The 20,718-nt window shown below is 54.8% G+C and overlaps 1 protein-coding gene and 1 non-coding gene across 3 annotated transcripts in view; one reads left to right on the top strand and one right to left on the bottom strand.

Annotated features, from left to right (window-relative positions):
• The window catches only part of ZNF496 (zinc finger protein 496), a 33,873-nt gene extending 24,536 nt beyond the window's left edge, over positions 1–9,337 (bottom strand). The window contains exons 1-6 of one of the 2 annotated variants that reach the window (XM_054584027.1): positions 9,224–9,337; positions 8,799–9,024; positions 7,040–7,156; positions 6,271–6,697; positions 5,776–5,959; positions 2,573–2,646 (exon numbers count right to left, since the gene is read on the bottom strand). In XM_054584027.1, the coding sequence (XP_054440002.1) occupies positions 2,573–2,646; positions 5,776–5,959; positions 6,271–6,660 (648 nt within the window). In that variant the 5' untranslated portion in view covers positions 6,661–6,697; positions 7,040–7,156; positions 8,799–9,024; positions 9,224–9,337. The remainder of the gene's footprint in view (positions 1–2,572; positions 2,647–5,775; positions 5,960–6,270; positions 6,698–7,039; positions 7,157–8,798; positions 9,025–9,223) is intronic. The other variant, XM_054584028.1, reaches the window with a different exon arrangement.
• LOC129079108 (small nucleolar RNA SNORA33) lies at positions 307–436 on the top strand. The gene has a single exon (XR_008530045.1). It is a non-coding gene; the product is annotated as a small nucleolar RNA SNORA33 (small nucleolar RNA).
• Positions 9,338–20,718: the final 11,381 nt, after the last annotated feature.

The following is a 20,718-nucleotide window of genomic DNA, read 5'->3' as shown; positions in this document are numbered from 1 at the left end:
ACTTTTGCTCTGCTAAAGACCCTGTGAAAATGCTGTGATGATAGGAAATATCTGCAGAACATACAACCAACGAAGGACAAATATGTGGAGTATATAATGAGTTTTCAATACTCAACAGTAACAAAAGCAAATGGCCCAATTAGGACATGAGCAAAAGTCATGAAGACGAGCTCATAGAGTGGACACAGAGACAGCAGAGGAGCACATGAAAAGATGGCCCACTTCATCCACCACACAGAAATGCAATTTGAATCCTAAGGAGATGTCACTGTGCATCTATCAGAATGGATAAATAAAAAACCGTGAAAGCCAGCCAATAAGTCTGCTCACCTGAATGGGTTTCTGCAGAACTTTAGAGAGAGTTGGCAAGAGTCAAGCCACAGTATAAGCTTTAAAGACACCGAAGTCACTAAGCTCCCTGAAAATGGCTGTAAGAAAAAAATTAAAAATAAAATAAAAAGCAGTGATAACACCAAATGCTGGCGAAGACGTGGAGAATGTAATGGGAATGTAAAATGGTATGTTCACTCTGGGAAAAAGATACGAGACAACCCAACAACTGCATCGCTGGGCCTGTGTCCCCAGAGAAATCGAGACTGATGCTCACACAAACGTTACAGCAGTGTTATGCAGAGTGCCCCGAACCAGAAACAGCCCAGGTCTCCTTCAGCAGGGGCGTGGTTCAGCAAATCGGGTCCATTCATACCACGCGGTCTTCCTCAGCAATAAAAACGGAACAGACTTCTGACACATGCCCAACAGTGGTGGAAGCGCCACAGAATTATGCTTGTTGAAAACAGCCCATCTCCCGCCTCGTTCATGTTCCTGAAACAACAACACTATCAGATGGATAACACCCCGGAGGTTCACAGAGACCAATGGAGCAGTGGGCGCGGTTGTCAAAGGCAACAGGAAAGATCCTTCTGAAAGCGGACATTCTGTATCCTGTGTATTAATGTCCTGTGACCCTGCATTGTACTTCTCCAAGACCTTACCGTTCATTGTAAAGAGCACAAAGGGTCTATTATTTCTTACAACTGCAAGTGAATCTGCAATTACCAAATAAATAAAACTTTACATGTACCTGTGTTCAAAGCAGCATGATTCACAGAAGCCAGAGGGTGAAAGCCACCCAAGTGTCTACCAAAGAACGAATGGGTCAACACAGTGGCTTACACGCACGCCGTGGAACATCAGTCAGCCTGAGCGAGGAAGGACATTCTGACACATGCTACACCGTGGATGAACCTTGAGGACACTATGCTGAGGGAGACCGGCCAGACACAAAAGGGCAGAAGCTGTGTGACACCACTTATGCCCGCTCTCCAGAGTGAGGGGACGGTGGCACCAGGGCCGGCCGGAGGTGTTGGGGGCACGGGGACTGACCACCGAATGGCTGAGGAGTTTCAGCCTGGAAAGATGAAAAACTCCTGGGGACCGGCTGCACAACCATGGGGATGCACGTCAGATCACTGAACACTTAAAACACGACTGTATGTTAAAAATGGCTACGATTGCAAATTTTGTTATACATATTTTACAACTACAAGTTAAAAAGACCCCACATGATAAGACCTTCGGGATGGCGATTCTAGTGCAATAGGCAGAAACACTCTTCAGTGAAGGATAAACAGCACTGAGTCATCAAAATCTGCACATTCCGCGTACTGAGGCGTCTACAACGACCGGGAGGAACCTGAAGGGGAGCACCACAGCTCCGTAGGCACTAAATTCACAGCGTGCCCTTGGGAGGTGTGCAGTCAAAGGTATCCGTTCTCAGTAAGAACGGTGCCACCCCCTTTGGGTACTTTGACTCATCAGCAGGCAGCGCAGAGCGGACGCTGGGCATGCCGTGCTCACAGCGGCAGCTCCCGGGGCGTGGACACCCCACCCCACACGCCGGCTTCTCCTTCGCACCCTGAGCCCACCCCTTCAAGGTTTCAAGTCCTGTTTCATGCACTGTGTGGAGAACACACTGGGCTGATGGCCTCCGGCGAGTCTCCTGTCTGCCGAGAACCAGCAGCAGCAGGGCCCATCCGCGCCCACACGGCACCGACATTCTCACAACGACTGCCCGTCATGGCAGCAACCGGGAGGACAGTGAGGCGGGTATGGTCAGAAACCAGGGCCCCAGGCGGGAGCTGGGATGGGAGGGGCGAGTGAGGAGGACACTTGCAGGCCAAGCCCAGCTCCCACCTGGGAAGGACACCTTACGTGGAAATTCCCAAGCACCCCTCTGCACGGCTGCATGACGGTACCAAAGAAATGTCTTCCCTCCCCTTTTTCACTGGAGGGGACACCAAGACGCCAAGCGGAAGACAGGTGGGGGCCCAGGTGTTTGCATCCCCCACCACCGTCTGCACAGTCTCCCGGAGGTGACAGCACAGCCTCACGGCGAGCAGCCCGGACTCCAGGGCAGGAGGAGGGACGGAGTCATGTAAACTTGGGTCGGTCCCCTCAGCGTTTCTACGCCAGGGCGGAACAGCCTGGGTGGTAGACACGAGCTGGCCAGGGTCCCCCTGTAGTTGACAGATGCAAAGGGGGGTTTTCAAGGCTCCTGCAGGTCACTCACCAGGGGCAGCTGGAGGGCAGTCACCTGCTGTGCGTCCCTCAAGCTCGGGTCCTGGAGGGAGGAGTCTTGTGGAACTGAAAGAGATGAGAAAAAGGCATCTCATAACCCCAGGTCTCTTTCCTCACCTGCAAAGGGAGGATTAGAAGATGGTGCACAAAAAAAGCTTTGGAAAAACCACAGGATTTGTTAGTTTCAGGCACAATAAGGGGACTTTAACAGGGAATTCCTGGGCTCCAGCTGGCCCTGCCACCAAGTTGGGATGCAGCTTCCCACAGGTGCAGGGGCCTCTCCTTCATGATCCGAAATCAAGAGAAAATAAAGGTTACAGCTCTGGGTCAAGGCAGCAGGAAGAGCTGCCAGCAGCGCAGACTGTGGGGCGGCAGGGCCGGTACACGCGCGTGCACCGCTGAGTTACCAACTGCCAACTCCAGACCGGGACGTGTCTCAGTGCCCTGATCACCACCCCCAGAAGGTGCAGAGTACAGCCCTGGGCCTCCTCACGTGGCGACCCCGGGGCCTGGGGGCAGGGGCCCCCTTCCAGCGGGACCTGGCTCAGGCTTCTGTAAGCAAGTTAGTCTTGGACCCGGCCCAGGGTGCAGCTGCGTGACAAGAGGCTGTTTCCAAGGTGCTCCTTTCGCAGGAGAGGACTCAGAAAGCTGCACTGTCGCCTCCCAGTCTCCTGAAGGTTGAGCCCATGTCACACATTCCATCAGTGTCAAGACTGACACACAAGTCAGCGTCCCTCACCCTTCAGACCCAGGTGCAGCAGGGACAGAGAGAGCTATTTAGAACAACGGTCCGGACCAGGAGGCAGCCTGCCCACTGCGGGGAAGCTGGGCGCCGCGGTGGGTGGGGATGGGTGGGGACGAGGGGCGATTTCACCTGCGCTCACCCCTGCTGCCTTCTGGGGCGGACGGTGGCTCCACCCCTTTCCCAAGGGATGCGAGTGCGCAGACACTTGAGCAAATCGCTGTGGAAAGCTTTCAGCCTCTAAACAAGACCCAGCTTCTTAGGGAGACTTTCAAGGTTAGGAACTACATGGGTTTTTTTGTTGTTTTTTTTTACTGGAGGCTCATCCCAATGATCATCCCTCAGGTGTCTAAGGCCTTCCTAGTAATTGGCTCACCAGGTCTCTGCCCCTTTATTACTGCTCAGGAAAAATGGGAGCCCAGCCGCCAAACCTGCCGCCCAGCCTATGGGTGGTAACTGTCTTGCCTCCCAACCTCCCTGAGAAGCATCAGCATGGGCTGGGGAGCCACTCTTAGGGGCGTTCTTGCCCCTACAACCTGCACAGCCCAGGCTGCCTGTACACACAGGGTTTATTTGGAGCTGATGGTCCTTTCCTTATGCCTGTCGTTACAGGCTAATCTGTGTCCCCACCAAATTCCTATGCTGGAGTCTCAACCTCCAGGATCTCAAAATGTGACTATTTGGAGATGGGGGTCTTTCCAGAGGTAATTAAGTTAATAAACACCTTTAGGAGTGACCCTAACTCTACTTGACTGGTATCCTTGTAAAGAGAGACTCGGACACGCGCAGAGGGACAACCCCTTGAGGACAGAGGGAGATGATGGCCACCCGCACGCCAAGGAGAGAGGCCTCCGAGGAGCAGGCTTGCCCCCAGCTGCACCTCCGACTTCCAGCCTCCGCCGCTGGAAGCAAAGAAGTGCCTGGGCCTGAGCCACCTCATCTGCGGGACTCGGTCCGGACATTCCTGGGGAACGGACACAGCCATCTGGGCTTTAAACAAGGTGAGGCTGGAGTCATACACAAGTCAATCTCGTTTCACCTACAAAGAAATTTAACATTGTCTTTTAAGATTAAAAACTCACTGCAATGCCAAGGGCAGCTTCTGTGAACCGCAGGGGCACCCCGGGCCGCCTTGCCTCTGCGGGTCATCTCTGGCACTGGGTTCACCGAAGAGCTCCCTTGGTTTTGTCCTTTAAGGTGGCTCTAGTAGCACTTTTACTTCATTCGAAACAGTTTTGTTAGATTTTATATTGTGACAGACGTCATATCAACATCCATTTTTTAAAAAGCATCAAAATGGGTGAATTTTTGCGTAGCCATTTTAATATTGAAGATGGAGGAAAATATATAACATTTTCAGCATGTTTTATTACTTTAAGAAAAGTAAAAATGCAACTGGAATGCAGAAAGATTTGTGCGGTGTATGGGGAAGGTGCTGCGACTTATTCAATGTGTCAAAAGCGGCTGGCGAAATTTTGTCCTGGAGATTTCTCAGTGGACAATGCTCCACAGTCAGGTAGACCAGCTGGAGTTGAGAGTGATCAAATCGAGACATTGAGAACCATCAATGCTCTACCATGTGGGAGATGGCTGACATTCTCAAAATATCCAAATCAATCCATGAAAATGAAAAATGTGTCTTATTTTATGGAAAAACCCATAGGACTTTTTGGCGAGCCCCACACAGTGTGGAAAGCCTGCCCAAAGCAACCCCTGCACCGCACAGGGCGCTTGCTCGACCTGAGGGCACCACGGCTCCCCAGGAGGACGAGGTCAACTCCAAAACGCCGCTGGCTCGGCCTGGGCTCCACGTCGTGTGGACACATTCCTTTAATCCCCAAGACGGGCAGCGATCGCCTCCTTGGATGGACCAGGAGACCAAGGCCTGCAGGGTTTAGAAGCCTGCCCCAGGTTACAGCCAGAGGATTCAAAGTCAAGTGTACCTGGGCCAAAGCCACCTGCCTGCAGCCACCAGTGTACTCTGTACAGACATTCAGAAATGGCCAGGGGACATCCAAGCCCCAAACCCTGAGACACCTACCTACCTGTCCCCTCTGAGGGTGTTTTTGGACTTCCTGCAGCTTGGCAACACGCCTGAGGTCAGGGGTTGTTTAGCTGGTAAAGACGGGCTCAGGGAGACGAGTGGACATGGCCACACTCCGTTCCCGACACAGCCCCACGGGACAGCCAGTGCCCAGCTGTCCCCACAGGGAGAGGGCGGGGCAGCCTCAGACACTCCCTACGGCATTAGTCCCTCTGGGTGGACTGGGCAACAGGAAAAGAGCACACTCCCTGCGGGGAGATTCGGATTCAATCCCTCCGGGGAGGAACCCAGCCCTGGGAAGTGGTTTATGGCTCTTCAGGGAACTAAAGAGAACTGTTAAGGTCAGGAGCCACGCCAAGGCACAGGGCGGGGCATGCAGCCTCCTCCCCCACACCCCCAGGCTACCTACCTGGGTCCCCGCTGAGCTGGCCCGGCAGTCTGCTCAGGAGCCCTGGGCCCTGTGGCAGGGCGGCAGGCTGGGCTTCCTGGCTCTTTGCGATGTGGCTCTGGGGCTCTGCTGGCAGCGGCTCCTGCTCCTGGTCGCGAGGACCATCCCCGTCATCAATCACCACTGGGTCCTCGCAGTGCTTGAGCTGCAATCCCAGAGAACGTGGTGTCTCAGGAGAGGGCCCCAGGCAGCAAGGGCCAGCGGCTGACCACTGGAGGCTCCGCCCAGGCCTCAGACAGAGCTGGAAAGGGGGATGGCTTATCTTCCCCCTAATTAGAGCCTTGAGAGAATGCAGCGAGCTTTGCTGAGACCAACATTCCCGTGGGCCCAACGAGAGCACGGAGTTCCAGACACAACATCCCACCCCCCACCCCCCAGGGCCCTGCACTTGGCCCGAGTCAGCTGTGCCCCTCGCCCCCCGCCCGCCCCCGCCGCCCGGCGCGGCTGCCCGCTTACCCACTGCCAGGGTCTGCCCGGCTCCCGCTCCAGCGCCTCCACAGCAGCCACCGCCTGCTCTCCGCTCTCAGGCTCCTGGGCTCGCACCCAGCCCTGGATCTCGCGGGGCAGGATGGCCAGAAACTGCTCGAGCACCAGCAGCTCCAGGATCTGCTCCTTGCTGTGTCGCTCCGGCCGCAGCCAGCCCCGGCACAGGTCCCAGAGGCGCTGCAGGGCCTCCCGGGGGCCTGCCGCCTCCTGGTAGCGGAAGCGGCGGAAGAGGCGGCGGGAGGACTCTGGGCTGGGAAGCTCGCCCTGGGGGCCAGGGCTCTCTCCCGGTGGGCTCCTCATTTTCCTGGGCTCCTCACTTTCCTTTGGAGCCAACACTCGGGGGCACAGGGCTGTGGGCATGATGGGATTTGATGGGGGTCAGCAGCAGAAGACGACCCTATTTCCAAACAGAAATCACTGGCTTCAATGCTCTGGTCTCCTGCAGCAGGTGTTGGGGGTGGTGATGGGGAGAGCGACACGGCCCAGAGACCACCCTTGGGAGAAGCACCGGGGCCTGCGGGAAGGGCCGGTGCAGCTGGTCCTCGCACAAGAGGGCAGGAGGGCGATGCCACCCCACTGCGGCCTCGGGATGCGATCCCCTAACTGGCCAACGGGACAGACAAGGCAGGGGGTCCAGGAGAAAAGCAACGGTCTTTCACTGTGCCGACGGCATTCGGAGCGTCCAGGACACGTACAGGGCTACGTGCAGGAGAGAGAAGGAATTAAGACTCTGGGGTACCTTCGGGGGCCGGGCCCTCCTGGAGAGGACCCGAGAGCGTCGAGCCAGGCGGGCTGCTATCTTGGGGCTTCTGAGCCAAAGTCACCGTCCTTGCCCTGGAGACCTTCGCAACATGAGCTGGAAAGACAAAGACAGGTTCGCAGGGAAGAGCCAAGAGGGTGTGCGGGGGATGGGGGACGAACCTGCTAGCCAGGGGCCAGGCCAGCGCTGGTGCTAGACCTGCTGGACAGACAGCGCACCCACTCTTCCCTGCGGGGGCGGGGCAGTGAGGGGTGAAGCATGTGGCTGAGAAGATACCTACACAGGAAACAGGGCAGTCAAAAGTGACCGCCACACTGAGATTCCTGGAGGAAAGTAACGCTGTATGTTTAAAAACCCCAGCACTTTCAGATCAGCCTCCCCCAGCTAAGTCTAAACAGTGAAATTTAAGCCTCTGTTTAAAGATGCCTGACCTTGCCTTCACCACCTTCTCTATGCTTGTCATCTTTTTTTTTTAAAAAAAAGGTTTGTTGTTTTTTAGAGAGAAGGGAAGAGAGAAAGAGGGAGAGAAACATCAATGTGCAAAAGAAACATTGATCAGTTGCCTGTCGCATGCCACCCACCGGGGACCTGGCCTGCAACCCAGGCCTGTGCCCTGACTGGGAGCTGAACCCAGAGCCCTTCGGTTCACAGGTCGGCACTCAGCCCACTGAGCCACCAGCCAGGGCTCCCTGAAGGCATAATGAAGGCACCTGCACACACCAAAGAACACTTGCCAGGCGTGACAGAGGCGGGGACCCCCATAAGAGCCCAGCGGAGCTCAGGGCCCCTCCATCGCCCCGGGGCACGCACAGAGGGCGACATCCGAGAATGACAGCACACTCACTGACTAGGGGACCCAGAGAAAGCCCCTTCTCCACCCCCAGGCCTCTGAGACCACCGGGCAGTCACTGGACCTCCACACCCGGAGTGCCTGAGGGCCCCAGCTCAACCTTCGCCCCGCACCGCTCAGCGGCTCACAGGGGCCCATGCGGAGTGCAGGCCTCGCTGCTAGTCAGGGAAGAGTGACGAACCTGCAGTACGGCAGTCGGAAAAACCCAAGTGTCCGGACCGCTTTGCTTTCCAAGGGAAAACAGTCTAGCAGAAAAGGACGGAAGGAGTCTGGCTGGGCCCCTGGCCCCTTTCAGCGCGCCCCATGTACACCTTCTTCAGGACCGGCTCCTGCGTCAGGAACCAGTCTCGACTACACCGCCCCGAAGGCCCTGAGCTCAGCCGCCACACCTGCAGAAGCCCTGGGGGCTCCGGTCTGCCCCAACCTGAGGGAGCCAGGCTCCACCCTCGGCGCTCAGGTCGGTGTCCGGTGTCCGCTGAGAACCAGCCCTAACCAGACAACGGCGTTCCTCTTTGTCACCCGGGCACCTGGCCGCTGGAGACTCAGGAGCGATGCCTGATGAATGAACGACCGTAGGTCCCAGAGGATCCCCGCGGGGCGGGCGGGGCGGGCGGGGCGGGGCGGGGCCGGCCAGACGGGACAGGACGGGGCGGGACGGGGCGGGCTTCCAGGAGCAGGGACAGCGCGGGATCAGCAGAAAGGAAAGGGGAGGGCATTTTAGGCTAGGCCAGGGAAAGGCCGAGCATTTCCCCGCTCCCTGTCTCCCGCTTCCCCCGCAGCGCGCGCCCGCGCGCGCACCACACATTCACGCGCGCGCACCACACATTCACGCGCGCCCCCTCCCCTCCCCCCTCCCCCCCGCAGTGTGGCCAGTTCCCGGCTCCTCACCTCACAGCCTGGAACTCCTTCCCCGCGTCCAACTCAAATCGCTCCGACTGCCGCGTTAGTCTCCGCAGCCGATCCTCATCCTTCCCCGCCGGCCTCCCGGTGTCCTTCCCGAGGCGGGCTCTCTGCAGGGCCCGACTCCGTCCCTGGCCAGCCAAGCCCCGTCTCCTGCTCATCCAGAAAACCACGGTTCCACTTGGGAGGGGAGAGTAAGAACAGATGCAGGCGCCTGAAAAACAATATTGGTGTTGCTTTACCCGCCCCGCCCCGCCCGCGGATCCACCGACGATCGGCTCCGGGATGGGGGGCGCACGGGGCCGAGGGGCGCGCTCGATCGGGGGGCGCGAGGCCGGGAATCCGGGGTGCTTGCGGCTGGAGGAGGGAGTGGGAGGGCGCCGCGCGGGCCGCAGGAGCCCGGCCAAACTCACTGCTGCAACGCGTCCCCGTTGGCGGGCCGCGCAGGCTTGGCCGCTGCCGGAGCCCGCCGGACGCGGAGGAAAGAAAAGGCCGGACCCTCCAGCTCCCTCCCCTGGGACACTTCCTGCTCCGCTCTAGGACCGCGGAGGTCTCGGCGTCTCAGTGGTTCGCTCCCCGCCCCCCGGCCGAGGTGTGCGCAGGGGTGACATCCGACACCCCCAGCCCGGCTCGTGCGCCGCCCCGCCCCTCTTCGCGCGCGTCCGGGCCGTGGCGCCGGCCAGGGTGTCCGCCCCGCCGCCAGGCCCAGCCTCCGCGAGGCCTGGGGCGCGCCCGGTGGGCTGGGGGCGGGGGCGTAGAGGGCGCGGCGGGGACGGCGCCCGCAGGCGGTGGCCGTAGACACTGTCGGCGGAGGACGCGCGGTGCCGATTGGTGTCTGGGCGATCCTCTCCGCCGTTCTCTCCACTCCCGCGCCCCAAGGCTTGTGGATGCCCGGAACGACCGATCCAGGGCTGGGGCTGAAGGTTGGAAAGGGAGCTGCTCCTTTTAGGAATCCCTTGTGACCGCCCCTGGCAGGCGCCACCCCCTGATGGCCAGAACCTGTTCTAGGAGCCGGCTGCGGCCACCGAAGAGACGGGAAGGGCAAGAGAAACGCAGACCCCTTCTCTCTGCCTCCCCCGCCTTGGGACATCCGAGGTGTCAGCTTGCACTTTCTTGGGCTTAAACAGATTTGCCGAGTTTCAGTTTAAGGAAGGTTGCCCGCTGCACGGCCCTTCTGAGGACAAGGCTGGGGAGCGCGCGGAGAGTCACTCCGAGCGGCTGGCGGGGGAGCTCGGGGCTCTCAGCTCAAACTGAGCCAGAGGCACAGGGGGAGGTTAGAGGCCTAGGGAAGGGGCAGTGAGGGGCAAGCAGGAATTAGGGCCTCCAAATCCCCCAACACTACCCCATGCTGAATATAGCCCCTGAGTCACCCTTAACCTTCCAGGTTCCGGAGTATGGGAGGGAGAGTGCCTCGGGCCCCCTGAGCAGATCTGATTCCCTCCTACGTACTGCTCTGTCCACCGGCCCTGAAGTTAAACTCTCCCGGGGAACAGAGGGGCAGAGAAGAGTCTCTGAGTAGCAAGCACTGGAGGGTCTCCGACCGCAGACACCTGTTTTCAGCCAGACGCTGATGCCAGGGCAAGCAGAACAAACCAATCCGTTCCCTCAAAGAATATGGCCAGCTAAGTGGGTGAGGGCCGGGTGGGTGGGTCGAGACTCCAGCCCCTTTCCCTGCGCATCTTTTCCATATTTGGTCTGGTGCCCCTGTTTTTTTAAGTGACAAACTATCACTGCGGGCTGGTGGAAGTTACTGGGAGTTGCATCTGTCAGACACCTGGGCTCTGACTCCAGCAAGAGATGGAGGAAGGCAAAGGAGTGAAGCTCTTTTTAGCGACCAGTGATTGTTCCTCCAAACAGTCACCCAGGGATCTCACCTGGAACCTGTGGATGCCAAAGGGAGCCACCCCTGTCTGACTTCACCGAACCGTGCCAGCCCGCACCCCTGCCCACGCCAGGAGCCCTGGCCAGCTCCGTTGAGGCCATGCAGCCAGAGGAGAGGGCCCCCCTGGGTGAAACCAGGGACCAGCCAGGTAGCCTGGACGATGGGCTTGAGCAAAATCCCAGCCTGTGGCACTGCGGTGAGCGCCCAGCCCGGAGACTGGCCGGGGGAAGCTGTGCTCCTCGCTCCGCCTCTCTGTGGTCCTAAGCAGGTAAAAGGCTGGACCCAGAGTTTGCCAGCAGGCAACGGCAAGTCAGTCCCCACTGCCCAGCCCAGCTCCTTCCCCTGAAATGACACCTCCCTGCAAACTGGTGATCCATCTCAGCTCAGAACTTGCCCTTATTTTGCATTTGTCCTGTGTTTTGCTAGGCACCTGGGTGAAGGCGTCTCCTTGACTCCTCACCCGGTGATCTCAGGCCTACTTAACCTTTCTGCAGCTCAGTTTCCTCATCCAGGAAACAGAGCTAATGCTGTTCACCTCATTGGGTGGGCATGGAATCCGTCATCACTCTACAAACATACTGAGCCACCTACCAGGCTTTCTTAGTGCGAGGCGACTTTCCAGATGCTCAGGGAACATCCATCAACACAACTAGCTGCTGCGGGGAGAGAGGGCGCAAGCAGCTGGCAAAGTCGATGCCATGACTGGCCAAGTTTGATCCGTGCTGCAGAGGACAAGGAAAGTGGAGCAGCATCGAGTAAAGGTATAAAGAAGCCAGGGCAGGCTCCGTCGCCACGGTGACATCTGGGATGAGGGAGCTGATTAAGCTCAAGCCTGGATAAGAACAGGGGGCCTAAGGGGAGGAGGGGTGCCACAGGGTGGTGGCCAGTGAACAAGGGGGCGGGGTGTCTGAGCTGGTGGGGGCACTGGGAGCCGTGGAGATGCTTTCCCCGGCGCCAAGTGGGGCTGCGTTTGTTGCCGGCCGAAGCACCAGCACGGGGCTGAGCCCTCACCTTGCTGAAGGCCCACCGGGACTGGGCACGTCTTTGGTTTATGTAACCACTGCTGGTTGTGGGTGTCTTTATAAAGTGCTTGCTGTGTGTCACCGGTAGCTCCATCCCTGGGGAGACTGTGGTGGACAGAAGATCCTGGCTTCTGAGAGATGGAAGGAAAATCAGGAAATGATAAATGACTCTTCAATAGATGCCACTGGTGACAACGGCAGGAGGAGCCGCCACAGCCGCCGGGTGGGACCTCTGCAAGGAGATGGCACCTGAGGGCGTGGCAGGTGGAGGGGGGGCACTGCGGTAGATGGGCAGAGGGAGCAGCACCTGCGAAGGCCACGAGGCAGGAGCATGGCCCCGCTGGGGCACTGGCAGTGGAGAATACCCAGGCCAGGGAGCTGCCACGGGATTCGAGCAGGGCGTGGCTCGACCTACTGTCCTTTACCGTGACCACTGTTCCGAACAGGATGGAGCAGAGGCAGGTGCCACGTTTAAGGGGCAGCAGAACGGCAGGCAGGAGAGGGAGATCCCGCAGCTGGCCGGCAGACTGCTCCTCCCTGTGCGGGGCGGCCTTCGAATGAGGAACAGCTGTGGCTGGGCCTCGCTGGGCCCCACTCAGAAAGCAGGCATCCGGGAGGGCGCGGGGGAGGGTGGTGGGTTTTGTCTCTCTGGGTCTGAGATGCCCGAAAGACAAGCAGTGAGTTGGGTCCAGACGTGGAGGCAAGCATCTGGGAGAAGGGCGAGGCTGGAGCGCAAACCTGGAATCGGCCGTGGAGACCGGGGTGGGCGTGGGCGATGGGAAGCGGCCTCTGAGGGACGAAGGACGAGGTCTGGAGACGGAGGAGGAGACAGGGAGCAAGGGCGGGGCAGGGGGGGCACGGGGAGAGCGAGGCGTGGGAGGCGGGCACAGCCTCGCTGAGGTGCAGGAACACACGACGGGAGGTGTCCAAAGGCCGACAGGCAAATGCGATTTAGGAAACGGGCGGTCGGGCGTCAGTGCGGTTCAAGGTCCAGTTAGAGGAGGAGAAACGCTGCCGGGGTCTCTGCCGCAGGCTCCGGCGGAGGCCGAGGGCAGAGCGGAGGCGCGGAACCGCTGGGCCGGCGCAGCGTGGCGCCGTGAGGGAGCGGGGACGCGGCTGTGGCCCGGGGCCTGGGCCCCCTAGTGACGTCGGGGGAAATTAGAGCAGGCCGGCCGGCCGGCAGGCAGGAGGGGCGGGGCGCGGGCCGCAGGCCAGGGGGCGCTGGGCGGGGCGGCGCGCTGAGTGCGGGGTGGACCCGTGAGTGCTCCGCCGTCCAGGCCGGTGAGAAGCAGAGCCTGGGGGGTTCACCTGACATGTCCGCTTGCCCAGGCCACAGCGGCCAGGCATTTGGTCAAACGCCATTTGTTTTTATGGGATTCACATTTAAATTAGTAGTTCTGAGTAACGTGGGTGGGCCTCACCCCGTCTGTGGAAGCCCTTAGGAGTGAAGACTGAGGTCCCCAAGGAAGGGGACTGTGCCTGCAACCTGCCTCCAGACGCAAGGCCTTCGCAGCACCTCTTCCGCGGCGCCACCTGGCCGGCCTGCCGCAGCAGACTTCAGACTTGCCGGCCCCGTCGTGGGTGAGACGGCCCCTTAGGTCTCTCTCCACACCGCCACCCCCCTCCCCCTTCCTCGTTCTGGGGAAAGCGCCGACCAGCGCACCGGCGGAGAGGAGGTGTGGCCGGTGCGGAGGCCGGTGGTAGTCTGCTGCCCGCTGGGGCTCTGTGTTAGCAAGGTTCTCACAAGACAGGCCTCCCAGCTGTCCCAAGGGGGCCGCTACCTATTTTTATGCTTTCCTTTTCCTTCTGCTGAAGGCAAGAAGACTTTAAGAACTAAACATAGGCCCACAAGCTTACTGCACAGGGCTCCAGTGGCAGCACCTCTAAAACGGCCCAGCTGCCACTGGAGAGAGTTGCCCTCCCTTTCCTTGAAATCACGCGTTTGGTGCTGCAGTCAAGGACACAAGGTCAATACTGCAAACGTCAGTTTGGGGAGCTGTTCGTTAGCACTGGGGTGTTCGCCCCAGCTCAGCCAGACACCCCGGGACGGCTGTGGCCCGACAACCTCCAATGATGAACTCAGCAGCCCAGGGGCTGGCGTGAGCCTTGATGAAGGGTGATGGGCCACCTGGGGGACAGAGGGACCAAGGACGATGGCCAGGCAGCGGGGGTCACGTCCCTGCCACTATTTAGAGGTGGGCTTGGAGAGGGCATCCACTGGGGGTCCTAGGCTGTCAGGGAGGGACAGCTTGGCCACGGAGTCCCAGAGGACCGTAGGACGTCAATCCGGGGGTCTGTGGTAAGAATGCGGGGCCGCCTGGCTTGTCACAGCAGCTGCAAGGCTCGGGGAGGCCCTGTTCCACAGTGTCCGTCCTGCTGCCTGGCACCGTCTCGGTCCTCAGGATTCTCACGCATTGGTCCTGGACGCGATGCAGCGGGCAGGAGAGCACGGCCCGGATTGCTGCAGTTCTATGGATGTTTCTGTTTACATGAGTTTCATCCTTTCTGTCTGCTCTTTCCATGAGGCTAGTCCCAGGATCCTGGAGTTTCAGGATGAAAAGTGAGCTCAGAGAAAGGAAGCGGGTTGAGGACCTGGTGGTACAGGTGTGTGTGGCGGGGGTGGGGGGTGCGGGGGGGGAAGGACACTATGCACAATATGCTCAGCATCTGCTAGGCTGCCACCTGCATTTTATCACTTAATTCTCACCAGAGCCCACAGAGGCTGGAGCTGCAAGGTCCACATAACAGTTTGGAATCTCTCCTGTAGGGAAGAGGGGCTTGCTGCCTGCTGGACCCCATACCCTGCTCCCATCTCAGACGGCAGACCTGGACCCCACACCCAGATCTGTGTCCTGGTCCTGTCTCAGAGCCAGACCTTATCCTGGCCCCTCCACATCCACCCAGCCTGCCCACTAGGTACCATTTAGGTCGTGCAACCATGGAGTGCCTACTCTGAGTATTTCCTCTCAGTCCCAGGAATAGCAGGGAAGCCCTGTACCAGTCCCGTTGCTGTGCAAGCTCCTTAGATGCTAGGAAGGAGTGGATGCGTTCTTCCACTCATGCCGCGGTAACACAATACCCAGCACACATGGATCAAGAAAGGCTCCTTACGTACTCGGCCCAGAGACCGAGATATATAACAGATGCCCATGCATCACGGTCCCCTTTCCTTCTCAATTAACTGCACGCGAACTTCTGAAATTTTTAGTGTTTTACATCTCTTATGATAGCATAGCTCCCTCTACTTTTTTGCTGTTGAACACCTGGATGCTACCCCAGATTTTCCCACCTGGCAGGAAGAATTTTGAGTTACTCATTCCTCACACTCTCCAAGCACATCTGATCACTGAACAATAATGTGGAGGTTAGGAACTCTGACCACCCTCAAAGTAAAAAAATGTATGTATAACTTTAAACTCACCAAAAACTTAAATGCTCATGGTATCCATGGGGAATTGGTTACAGGACCCTCACAGGTACCAAAACCCATAGATGCTTAAGTCCACTACATGATAACATTGTGTAGATCAGTGCTGATTCAGGAAGAAAGAGAAAATCTGAACAAAGAATCACTAGTTATCAAAAAATTCCCAACTAATGAAACTCCTGGACCAGATGGCTTCACAGGTAAATTCTACCAAATATTCAAAGAATTAACAAACTATTCCAAAAAAATTGAAGAGGAAAGTACCCAAACTCATTCTATGGGAACAGCATTACCCTGACACCAAAACCAGGCAAAGATGCTACCAAACAAGAAAATTACAGACTGATAACCCTGATGAACAAAGCTGCAACACAATATTAGCAAACCAAATTCAGCAATACATTAAAAAGTTCATATACCATGATCAAGGGGGGTTTATTCCTGGGTGGGATGCAAGGTTGCTCAATACCTGCAAATCAATGAGCACAATACATCACCTAAACAAAATGAAGGATAAAAATCACATGATTATATCAATAAGGTGCAGAAAAAGCATTTGACAAAATCAATATCAACTTATGATAGAAACTGTCTGCAAAGTAAAATAGAGAAAATATACCTCAACATAACAAAGGTCACATATGACAAACCCACAGCCAACATCATACTCAATAATGAAAAGCTGAAATCTTTGTCTCTAAGATCAGGAACAAGAGAAAAATGCCCACTATCATCACTTTTATTCCACATATATATTGGAAGTTCTAGCCACTGCATTTAGGCAAGAAAAAAAATTCAAATGGGAAAGGAAGAAGTAAAGTTGTTATTATTGGGAGATAACTAATGCTATATAAAGAGAACCCAAGAAATTCCAACAAAAATTGTTGAAACTAATAAATAAATTCAGTAAAGTTGCAGGATATAAAATTAGTATTCAGAAATCTATTGTGTTTATATACACTAAAGCAATCAGAAAGCCAAATTCAGAATACAATTCCATTTACAATTGCATCAAAAAGAATAAAATACCTAGGAATAAATTTAACCAAAGAGGCAAAAGACTTGTGCTCTGAAAATTATTAGACATTGATGAAAGAGATTGAAGATGCAAATAATGAAAGGATATACCATGCTCATGGATAGAAAAGATTAATACTCATAAAATATCCATATTAGCTAAAGCAACCTGCATGTTCAATACCATCTTTATCAAAATACTAGTGGCATTTTTTATACAACTGGAACAAATAATCCTAAAATTAAAATGGAACCACAAAACACATCAACTATCCAAAGCAATATTGAGAAAAAAGAACAAAGTTGGACTATGCCAAAAGGCCATATTAATCAAAACAACATGGTAATTACACAAAGGCAGACACATAGATCAATTATTCAGTCTAGAGAGCCCAGAAATAAATCTACACTTATATGGTCATTTAATCTACAACGAAAAAGGCAAGAATGCAAATGGGTTGAAGACAATCTCTTCAATAAATGGTGTTGGAAAAAGTAGACAGATACATTTTTAAAAAAATGAAACTAGATGACTTTCTTACACCATGTACAAAAATAAATTCAAAATGGATCACCAACTTAAATGGGAGACCTGCATCTATAAAGCTCTTAGAAGAAAACATAGGAATAATCTTTTTGACATTGGTATTAGCAATATGTTTTTGGAGAAATCCCCTAGGACAAAAGCAACAAGAACAAAAATAAACAAATGAAACTACATCAAACTAAACAGCTTTTGCCTCACAAAGAAAACCAATAACAACACAAAAAGACAACCTGCTAGACAGGAAAAATACATTTCCAAATGTTATATCCAATAAGGGAGTTAATATCAAAAATTTGTAAAGAGCTAATACAACCCAATATAAAACAAGAGTAACAACAACCTGATTAAAAAATGGACAGAGGTCCTCAACAGACATTTCTTCAAAGAGGACATACAGATGGCCAATAGACACGTGAAGAGATGCTCGACATCACTAATCATCAGGGAAATGCAAATTAAAACCACAATGAGATATCAGCTCACACCTGTCAGAATGGCTATCATCAATAAATCAACAAAATAGTTGGCAAGAATGTGGAGAAAAGGGAACCCTAGTCACTGTTAGCTGCAGATTGGTGCAGCCACTGTGGAAAACAGCATGGAGTTTCCTCAAAAAATAAAATAATAGAACGACCATATGATCCAGCAATTCTACTTCTGGACATTTATCCAAATAAATTGAAAACATTTATTCAAAAAGATAATATGTACTCCTGTGTTCACTGCAGTTTTATTTACAATAGCCAAGATATGGAAGCAACCTAGGTGTCAATCGGTGAACGAGTGGATAAAAAAAGACGTGGTGCATATACAATGGCATATTACACAGCCAAATATATAAAAAAGAATGAAATCTTACCATCTGTGACATTTATGGACCTAGATGTTATTATGATAAGTGAAATAACTCAGAAGAAGGCAAATATCATATGAATTCATTTACATGTGAAAACTAAAATAAATACACAAAACAAAACAGAGATAGGTTCATTGACAAAACAAGTTGCCAGAAGGGGGGGGGGGGTTGAGGATAGGTAAAAAAAGTAAAGGAATTAAAAAGTACAAATTGAAAAAAAGTGGAAAGAAGTACAAATTGATAGTTATAAAATAGTCACAAGGATGTAAGTACATCAGGAATGTAGTCAATAATATTGTAGTAACTATGTGTGGTAGTACCAGACTTGCCTGCCGTCCCTGCTGGAGTTATATAAATGTCTAATTGTTACATTGTATACTTGAAAAGAATACATTGTATATCAGCTATAATTTTAGAAACAAATTTTAAAGTAATAAAAAGCGGCTTTCTCTGCAGAGCTGGCCTGGCCTTCGCCCACGCCCTTCTTTCCCCAGGGCCTGCCCTCCCTCTCCCTCTTCCCCTGGCTGGGGGCTCTCCTCCCTCTTTTGTCCTTCATGGTGGTGTCTGTCTCTCTCTTTCTCCTGAGTTCCAAGGGCCCTTCTAGTACCTCTCTAACTTCCTAAATAAGATTTCCCTTATAATTTCACACACACAAAAATAATGAAGTAAAATGGCATACATCTGCGTGCATGGTGCGCCCTTGGCATGGCCAGCTCCCAAGTGCGGACTGAAGCAGTGCACCTATTTATTGAAAAGCTCCACGTATAAGTGGACCCACGCTGTTCAAAACACGTGCTGTTCATGGATCACCTTACTGTCACTACACCCTTTAAACATGCCATGACCCATTTCAGGGATTTTCTGATACTCTCTAGCTACTGGCCCTTGTAAACTTTTTTCAAGTCTTCCTTCCACCTCTAAGGTGAGGTTCCGTGCTCCATTTCCCAGGTGATGGTGAGGGGTTCCCCCGCAGCAACAAACAACTCTCAGGCAACAAACGAAGCATGTTTCCTGAGGATGTACCTCAGCTCTGACACTGCTGCCCAGAGTTAGCTTCAGATTCCACAGGCTCGGAGCTCACTCGTCCCCCACGCTCCCCACATACACAGACACACATGCACACACGTCACAGCCAGGCTCTCACCTGTGCTTCTGACCAACCAGCCAGAGACTGGAGGTTCCAATTAGGATGCCAATCGCAAGTCCAGGTGGTTTACTGTACTTATGACCGACTGGCCATACATAAGAGGTACCCCCAACCCCCTCCTTTAATTCTGTTAATTTGCTCAAGCAGCTCAGAGAACTCAGAGAAACATTTTACTTAGTAGATCACCACTTTATAATAAAAGGACATGGCTCAGGAAATCCAGATGGAAGGGACAGAAGGGCCAGGTCTGTGGGCAGGGGCGGGGCGCTTCCGTGCCCTCTCCAGGGGCACCCCTCTCCCAGAAGCTCCCTGTGCTCACTGACCGGAGCCCTCCATGCCCTGGCTCTGGGGTTTGGTGGAGGCTTCCTTACGGAGGCAGGACTGATGAAATCCCTGGTGTGGCAGCGGAGCCTCCCCGCCAGCCCTCTTCCTGGAGGCCAGGGCGTGGGGCTGAACCTCACATTAGTCATCGCTGGAGGTCCACCCCCACCCTTGGGCGCTTTCCAAAGTCACCTCATTCCTATAACAAAAGTCACCTTTATCACTGTCCACCCTGAGCAAATATATGTTTTGGTCATCTGAATAACCAAATATATATTTCTTTCATACACCAGTGCTGTAGCCCCATCCCCTCAAGCTCAGTTTGCTTCATACGCAAATCAGAGTGGAAGCGAAGGTCTCGGAATGGGTAGAAATGTGTCTCCCAACAAGATATGTTTACGTCCCAATCTCTTCTGTGACCTTATTTGGAACTCGGGTCTTTGCAGCCGTAAACCAGGTAAATAAGACAAAGTTCCACTGAATTCAGGTGAGCCTGAAATCCAGCGACGGGCACCTCTCTTGGCAGGACACCGCAGGCGGATGCGCAGGGTGAAGCTCCGTGAGGCTGGAGGCACAGACCGGGGCGATGTGTCCACAAGGCCAGGGACACTGAGGGGTCGCTGGTAACCGCCGGAAGTCCGGAGAGGGCAAGGGAGGCCTCTTTCTGAGCGCCTCCAGAGAGAGCGGCCCTGCCCCAGCCTTGACTTCAGACTCTGGCCTCCAAAGCTGCGAGGGGATAAATTCCTGTCGTTTTAAGTCACCTAGTTGGTGGCGATGGGTGCTGGCCTGGGATGGGTGCCCAGGAAAGTGGCACAGGCCTGGAAACCCCCGCCATGCACAGTGGTGCGCTGCAAGGTTGCGGACCCTGCGGCCATTTTACTGTCGTGTTTGTGGGTGATGATTATTTACAGTCTCTTGTTCACAGTCTCTGGTACGTACGTTTGGACCCTCAATGAGGTGTGGAACTTGCCACCTTCCTCTTTTTCCGGCCTTTTATCTCCTACCCTAACTGGTTAAAATGACAGTGTTGCCCCTCCACCTCCCCATCCATCTTCTTCTTTGCATTCTAGTTGCCTTTGTTCAGTCATCTCTCCGAATATTGAGATAATTTCCAGTGGCTCTGTGTCCTGGTCTGAGTCCCTTCAATGTAGCGTCCACCGGGTACGGACTGAGAGCAGCGGGGCTCAGGGTGAGCCCGCGGGCCTGTTGGAAAGACCCGGAAGCCTCGCGGGCGTGGTGGGAAGGTGGAGCAAGCGAACGAGTGGCCCTCCTGCAAAGAGGGGACATTTGGGGAGAGCTCTCCTGGGGGCAGGTGCGCAGAAGCCGGACCCCTGCCCAGGAGTTCCCAGCTGGGAGGCGGGCCTGCAGGGAAGGAGGGCCTCGGGATGAGTATATATTTCTCCTCACCGGAGAACAGTTTTTCAGTGCTTGCAGAGAGAGCGTGGAAGGGAGAGGGAAACCCTGCTGGGAGAGAGAAGCACCGATTTGTTGTTGGCCTTTCCCGCGCGCCGGGACCTGAACCGGGAAGCCGCGGGCGGTGCCTGCCTTTGAAGGGAACCGACAGGGTGGTCGGCCGGCCGGCCGAGCTCGCTGTCCGCCCAGAGTGGCGCCAAGGCGGCCTTCGCTGTCGGTCATGGCCAGGTGGGGGTTGCTGGGGTGTCCCTAGCTCGAAAGCGGAGGGAAGGGCCT

This window comes from Pteronotus mesoamericanus, unplaced genomic scaffold (assembly GCF_021234165.1).
Source record: "Pteronotus mesoamericanus isolate MK-2021 breed Mesoamerican mustached bat unplaced genomic scaffold, CSHL_Meso_final contig_752, whole genome shotgun sequence".
NCBI classification, from domain to species: Eukaryota; Metazoa; Chordata; class Mammalia; order Chiroptera; family Mormoopidae; genus Pteronotus; species Pteronotus mesoamericanus.
This window is presented reverse-complemented; position numbering and strand designations above follow the sequence as displayed.